Here is a 7,728-nt window from a genome sequence, read left to right on the forward strand (position 1 = left end):
TTTTTTTTTTTTTTTTTTTTTTTTTTTTTTTTTTTTTTTGCTTTAAACTCATCCTCATTGGAATTTTGGTTTTGAGCTTGTTTTAGTGACGTAAATTATGATTTCCATTCTAATTTGGTAGTGTTTTCTTTATTATTTTGGGGGTTGTATCATTTGGTTTTCCTGCGGATTTTTCACACTGATCATTGTATTACAGTAATTATAATTTTTTTTGAGTACAAATTTGTGAAAACTAGTAGTAGCCATAGCATTGCTTTGATCTGTTAAGCTTATATGAGACACCTGTTTGGCTAACTTTGATGTTCATTCTTCTCTAGGTGGTGATGCTTCTATTATTCCAATTAGAGGAACAGAGAACCATCTTTCTAAATCAGTGAATGGACGTGATGTAACTGGACAATCAGTGTTGTGCAGTAGCAATCATGATCATAGGGGCCCAGAAGATAAGAGGAAATCAGAGAAGATGGCAGATAGTCATATAATCAAGAGAATGAAGAATGCTGATGGTGGATTTTTTTCCACGATCACTGAGGACGTGGCTATTCAGCAAGTATTTGTGAAACCAGAAGGCAGCGTGAGTCCAGAGTGCTGTGAATGTTCTGAAGAGATGCAAGCAGCTAACAAGAAGACCAGCATTGACAAACTGAAGGCAGTAGACGTTTATAGAACTGGAGCAAAATGTGTACCTGGTGAGCTGAGTGACACCCTAATACCTGGCATAGAGTATCACTGTGTAGGGTTATTAAGGGTGAAGCCAGGTCGTGGGGATAGAACATGCTCCATGTCCTGCAGTGATAAACTGGCTCGCTGGAATGTGTTGGGATGTCAAGGAGCCCTTCTGATGCATTTCCTGCAGTATCCAGTGTATTTGTCAGCAGTTATAGTGGGGAAGTGTCCATACAGCCAAGAAGCTATGCAGAGAGCAATTATTGAAAGGTATGCGCTCTACACTGGAAGGTGGGTGGCTTGTGTAGAAACTGAGTTATGGAAGACAGCTTGTGCAGATATCCAAACTGAGCACCAGAGTCACTTGCAGAACGTGTGGACTTTGAAAATTCACTTTTTAAGAAAGTAGCCCTGTGTAGATGACTTCTGCTGATCAAAGTACTAATTAGACTTGAAGGTGTACAAAACAATTCATTAGATTCAGGATCTGCTTGATTATTCCTTTGTGGAACACTGAGGTTGTTACCTGCCTGAGCTTTTCTAGAAGCAGAAAGTAAAGCCTGAAAGAACACAGGTTTGGGATATTTTTAGTATAGTAAAGTTGAATTTTTCTCACTGTCTTCCAGAATTTATTTTCTCAAAGAAGGTCAAGCAGAGCTTGTTATTTATTCAGTTGCCTATACTCAGGATATTCTCAATAATCCTCCAAGTCCTCTTTTATAGAGATGAGTTGGTGAGCAAAAGCAGCTTTTGTCTCTTCTAGGTAACTGAATAGTAGAGTCCTCAATACATTCCTAAAATTGCAAATGGCTGAATAATGAATTCCTTGAATTAAATTAAGCTCCCAAGTACTTCTGTCCTGAAGACAAGTCTGTATAGTAACTGTTGTGTCACATTCTGAACCACTGAGCACCTGGAGAAAGGACCCGGTCAGCCCTGGGAGCACAGGTGAAGGCAGTTCAGCTGTAGGGCCAGAAGGACGGAGCCTGGCTGCAGCTCTTAGACCTCATTGAAGGGCTGGCTGCCACTGGGGAAGGGGCTCTGGCTGGAGATGCCTCCTTGGTGAAGCTCTCCCCTGTGAACCTGGAATCTTCAGATACAGCGAGCAGTTTCTTCCCTTCCTTTATACCACCTCTCTGTTGTGCCAGTCCTTTCATCATCAAACCTCTGTTGTGACGCCTTTCCCATTGTATTGATCTGTTCAGTTGCTACATGGTCTCACTAACAAGGCAATGAATGAGCACTTTGGTAGACTTTCTGCACGCTTTCATATGTGGGTGTTTTAGGAAGGTACTGGTTTTATGTTGCTTTTCAGAGTTTTCTTTGCTGAATTTAAAATAACATACTGAGGAATATTTTTTTGTTGGTTTCTGTTTTCACCATTTTGTTATTTAGTCCCAGGAGTAGAAAATAAATACTATGACTTTGCCACGTGACTACTCACCGTGTAATTAATTTCATTTTTGTGAGTTTGCTGCTAATTTTTAAGAGCTCAGATGTTTAAAGGTTGCAGAAATAGTGCCTGACCAGCTACTTAATAAATACAGTCTGAAAACTGACTTTGCAAAGTACATCTGATAAGATGACCCTTAGCTTTAATTCATTTCTGCTTAATGTGAATACTACAATAGTTAAACATCCACAATTTTTTTCCTGCTAAAGTGATTCACAGAATCACAGAATTGTATGGGTTAGATGGGACCTCTAGGGATCATCAAGTCCAACCCCAAGTTCTAATAACATTTATTGAGAACATTAATTGAGAATTTTACCTTGTGAAGGTAACAGTGCTGAGGTTGTATATGGAACTTTCTAGTCTTTGATTAAGAACCTTCAGGTTTGTAAAAATGTTGTTAATGTAGTGTGGTTGACTGTGTAAATAATTTCTGATTGTTTTTTTCATTTTGATTGCAGAATTATATTGCAGTTTTTATTTTGCCTGTCTTCTATGGATTTGTCCTAGCTTTCAACTGTATCTACATTAAAATTGGTTCATTATAGTTTATGTAGGGTGGACAAGGTCTAACTAAACTATGTGGCTGTTTTTTTCATAGCCTAAACAGATACTGTTTAGAAGGGGAAAATGTCCCCAGATCTTCTTACCTGTTTTGCAGCTTGCATTCAGTTCTGTTTTAAAATGTAACGCATTTTAGATTGTGAAACTAAATTGTGCAGAATCTGCTTGTCCTGGAGTACAATTCTTGAAATTGCTTGCATTTCTCCATGTTTATTTAGGTGTCAGCACATCTCATTGTTACCAGATGGTTTTCGCACTCAGGAGGTTCAGTTGCTGCAGTCAGACCTTCAGTTTGAACATAGCCGTCAGGCCATCCAACAAGGTCAGATTAGCAGCAAAAGAAAACTGGTTCCCTGTAGCGCAGGTGAGTGAACGTGGACTGGTTGTGTAATGGTATGCAAAGGTCCAAATGTAAATTAGGTGGATTTGGTGATGTTCTGTAAAATGTGGCATCATTCACTGGCAGTGCTGGAGGCAAAGCGTGGTTTACAGCAGTAGACTAATTTGAAGACAGCGCTGGAAAGTGCTTAGAGTAACGTAGAGGCAGAGCATGAGCTAAGAATTTGTAGGAATATATAATGTAAAGAAAGGCAAAAAATAACTAGCCAATTCAAAAATTTTGAGGGTGAAAAGAAAAATATTGAGACTTCTTGTTTTAATTAGTTTTTACCTTCTTCTCAATCAATAGAAAATTTGCCATATTGAAGTGTGCTTTTAAACTCTCCAGAAATTTTTGAATGTAGAAGGAATGCAGGAGAGCATAGCATAAAGGTTTTATAAGTTTGTAAGTTTATTTATTTGTTAGTTCTTTGAGATGTTGCCTTTTTTTTTTTTTTTTTTTTTTTTCATCGTAATGAATTAATGTGCAAATCACGTTGTAATTTAGCAGTGTGGTCTCGTTTTTGGTGGAGGAAGGAGGGGGGAGGGAACTGATTGTGTGTGTGTGAGGTTAAGCAGTTTTTCAAAACTTCAACTGCTATTTTACTTGGAGATACCCTGTGATTAGAACAGACCTGATCATCAAACAGCATAGAAATAAAGAGCTCCTGTGTGGAATTCACAGATGCCTCAATTTGTAATTAGCTGTAGGTGCCAATAAGGGAAAGATTTTTATACTGGGACTTGGGAAATAAAATCCATCATTGAAAAGTGGTGTGAATTAACTAAGCAAAAATAGTCTGTGGCAACCTGTGTCTAAATGTACTCAATTTTAAAAAAGTGGTTTTTTAGTATTTTTGTATGGTTACTTAGGTCACTATGTAAGGAGTTGGTGAATATTAAACTGTTTTGCATATATGAAATACACTAGATTGAGTTTTTCATGTAGCAATGAAAATCAAAATTAAATCTAAATTCATAGTTCTTAAGCTGGATATTGAGATGTGCTGGATAGGTACATTGCAGCTAGTATTTCTAAGAAGAACATGTTCAACTTAATATTTTGAAGTCTGCAATATCTAGAAAGAAATGGGGAAAAATAGAGAAAGTTTTGAATTTCAAGTCAGTTTTAATCTACTTTCTGGAGTTTGGTATCCTCTAAACAACTTATTTTTTAGGTATTCTATACAGGGATTGTTTAATATTTATGTATTTTATGTTATTTGACATTATGTAGGGATTTCACTTTTGTGGAGTACTGCAGCACTAAATCACTTAAGTCACAGCATAAGTACAATTTACATCAAGCAGAGCATAGCAACTGTAGCTGATAGCTGAATCACAATACATTCCTGGTCTGCGTAATGTATAATGCTTTATATTATGTAGTTCTTGAGTATCTCGAATGGCAGGATGGCATCATAAGAGAAGCTGTGAAAATTCTCTTCAGACTTCATGTACATGCAGCTCTTTCACCCATTAGGAAGAGAGAGGAATGAGAGAATTTAGGGAGCAGAAATTATCTCAAGGCAGTAGATGTTGAAGATACTACTGTTCAGTTAGAGAGGGGCAGGCTGGGCATGTCAGTTTTGTTTCTGCAAACGTGCTTCTTCTGATGTTTGGTAGTTATTTATAAGGCTGTGAGGTAGGACATGCCAAGCTTCAGCCTGCGGAGCACTACAGGTTAAGATGGTAATCGGGTGTCAGGATAGGGGAAGAGCATAATGTTGTTGGCACTTGTTATCTCTTCCACCGAAGTATTTTTGTTTGACTATAAGCTAGTAACTTTTTTCACAGATGATGACTATGTACATTTGGTATGTGTCAATTATGACACATGAAGAGCAATTTAGAGGATACACAAAATAATAAGGGAAACAAAGGATGGCTGGTAAAGGTATAAAGGTAGGCTGGTAGTTTGCAGACTGATGTGCAGCTGCCATCTAACTTGGAAGTTTCTTCATACTTTGTCTAGACTGGATGTACCAAAGAGAATAGAATCCTTCTAAAAAGGAGACAATGGTGAAGCTGTAGGCTGAATGTTTAAAGAGGCATGGATTCTTAAAGGAGCTGATGAAGATGAAGAGTAAGAGTGTGTGTGTATTTGTTTTTATTACTGTTTTTCTAATCGGAGTTTACCTGTGTACCCAAGGGAAACACAGTCCTCTTTCTATTTGTCTTAATTACTTTGGGGAAGTAGCATGGTGTCATGTGAGCTCAGAAAATTGAGGGAATGGTTAAGTCTTGTTTCTAAGAGTGTCTCCCTTGTTCTCAATCTTCTGTTCCCAGCTATCAGTTGGAGTGCAGTTCCAGAGAGACCTCTGGATGTCACCTCAGATGGCTTTCGGCAAGGAACTACAAAGAAGGGGATTGGAAGCTCTCAGAGCAGGTTTGAGAATACTGTGATATCTGGATGCACATATTTTACCTTTTAGCCTCTCCTTTACGTCACTGTGGTGTGTGATGCATTGTTGGAGCAGAAACTTAAGGAGTGGGAATAAGTAAATATTGTGTAAGGGAGGGACAGTGAGATGAACTCACTTTCTTTAAGGGCTTTAGGGGCTGAGAAGTTTCCTGTGTCTTGCTTGTCGCTGTTAATAAAGAAAAACATTAACAGTGTTGCTGTAGAACTGTGATAATTTTTTATTAAAAGACAGCTTATTTATTGGCAAAGCTAGCAGAGCTTTTACTTTGTAACTTTCAGAGACTAAAGGAAGTGAGCCTGTTGCAGGACTTTAGTTGTTGCAGATTTCTCTTTCTGTAAGAGCTTTTGTAGTAAAAGGTACAAATAAGGAATTTGTAGACTTACTAGAGGGGGGTTGCTTAATAATAAACATTTTGTATTTCTATCCTCATTTCTTCTTCAAGGAATCTCAGAGTGATTGGTGGAAAATGTTGCTTGTTGGTCTTTTTTCCTCCATGTGAAATACTAGATAATTACTAGATAATGCTAAATGTTCTCTGCAAACTGTCAGAGTGCTACCTGGGACAGTTGGGATAATTCAGCTTTTTTTTGTGTAACATCTAAATCAAGAGTTTAAAAAAAAAAAAAAGAAAAAATTAGTGGGCAGCTCAGATGGGGTGGGAAGAGTTAAGGGGGGGAGATTCAGCTGTGATATCTGCAGCTCATTTTAGGATTGGGCAGAGGCATTTTGCCCTGACAGGGCTGACACTGAAGGAACTAATAAGTGAAAGTGCATTTCTTATTTTGTTGCTTTTTTTTTTTCCCATCAGATCAAAGATCTGTAAAGTGGAACTCTTCCATGAATTCCAAAAGCTGGTGACAAGCATTTCAAAGGAGAACTTACCAGACACTCTCCGGTAAATACATTCTCATAATATCTCTAAGAGTGAGAAGTTATTTTCATGAGGTTCAGGAACACTGCTGATCCCAGGCTCTGCCAATTAGTGTCACCTGAGATAAATCTACTGTTAAAATTTGAGACTTGAATAATATGTCATATCCCTGATGGGTTAGGAAGTCTTTTTGTTTTAAATTACCTTGTTGGATAAACAGCTCATGTATTAATGAGAGAAAAGAAGTTGCAGGTTGTTTTGGTGTGAAGGCTTACTGTTTTTGAACTGATGTGTTCTTTTTCTGATCACAGAGCCTTGTCATTCTCTAGATGTGCTGTTTTCTGGACCCCTCTGTAAGCCTTTCCAATCTGTTATCTTGGCAGAATTTTTTTTTCCCCTTGAGTCGAAGCAATCTTGTCCAGTGTCAGTGAGCAACTGGGAGAGGGGGAGCAAAGAGGGAGGTGAGAGGAAGGAGGTAGGATTTTCTGGAAGGGTGAGCTGCTAGCACTTACCTTCAGCATGGGATTCAAAGCCTCTGTCCTCACATGGTTCTGTGATTATTGATATCTCACTGGTGTTTAAGCAATTATATTAGATGCCATCTCTTTCTCCTTCATAATAAGAGTTTGAATAAAATTTTTTTAGTCAAATGTATGCGAAAATCTTTGTTCATCAAAGCATGTGATGGAGCAGGAGCTAGTGAGATGAGATAAAGCTGGAGCAAATAAAAGAACCCATGCAAAATAAATAAAAATAGAAGGTATATGTGACTGGGAGCAGGGGAAATAGGCCATCTCTTCCTTTCATTAGCACTAAGACACTAGGGAAGATAAACTCAGCCATAGTAAGTGCACCCTCAATCTTTAATTATTAGGTTTCACTTGGTTTTAAGTTTTGTGAATTACAGATTGCAGTTATCTTCTGTGTCTTTATTTAAAAGCTTCAATGTCAACATGACCTATGTTGTTGAAATGGTTTTAATTGATGCTGTGTGGAGAGGCACATTTTCTTCTTAATTCAGTTTTTATCACTCTCTTTTGCAAAGGAGTTGCTTGTGGCTTACATCACTGTTTTCTGCCGAACATAGCATGACCTGATTCATTGTTGAGTAGCTGACTCCTTGTGCTGATCACGTGCTCCTTACATAAAGTCACTTCACCTCAGGCCTCTTCTTGAGTTCAGTGGCTTTGTAATTTCCTTTGGCATTTTTGTCCTTTATTATTTTTCTGTCTTGTCTTCTGATAAAGTGCAGATGACTTGCACATGTGGCATTATTTTTAGGCTGCACAGGCTCGGTTTGTACAGTAGAGGTGCTAGCTCACCACCCAACTTGTCCAGTTGCTTTTTTTTTTTTTTTTTTTTTTTTTTTT

At 38.0% G+C, this 7,728-nt stretch overlaps 1 protein-coding gene across 3 annotated transcripts in view; it reads left to right on the forward strand.

Annotated features, from left to right (window-relative positions):
• The window catches only part of ADAT1 (adenosine deaminase tRNA specific 1), a 16,617-nt gene that overhangs the window by 4,979 nt on the left and 3,910 nt on the right, over positions 1-7,728 (forward strand). For 2 of the 3 annotated variants that reach the window (XM_042821523.1, XM_042821522.1), the window contains exons 5-8: positions 318-936; positions 2,902-3,047; positions 5,351-5,450; positions 6,296-6,382. In XM_042821523.1, coding sequence (XP_042677457.1) covers positions 318-936; positions 2,902-3,047; positions 5,351-5,450; positions 6,296-6,382 — 952 coding nt within the window. Of the gene's footprint in view, positions 1-317; positions 937-2,901; positions 3,048-5,036; positions 5,152-5,350; positions 5,451-6,295; positions 6,383-7,728 lie in introns of those variants that run through there. The other variant, XM_042821524.1, reaches the window with a different exon arrangement.

The sequence above is a fragment of the Centrocercus urophasianus genome, unplaced genomic scaffold (assembly GCF_019232065.1).
Source record: "Centrocercus urophasianus isolate 14NV4802_14NV808 unplaced genomic scaffold, USGS_Curo_1.0 seq_2, whole genome shotgun sequence".
Lineage (NCBI taxonomy): Eukaryota > Metazoa > Chordata > Aves > Galliformes > Phasianidae > Centrocercus > Centrocercus urophasianus.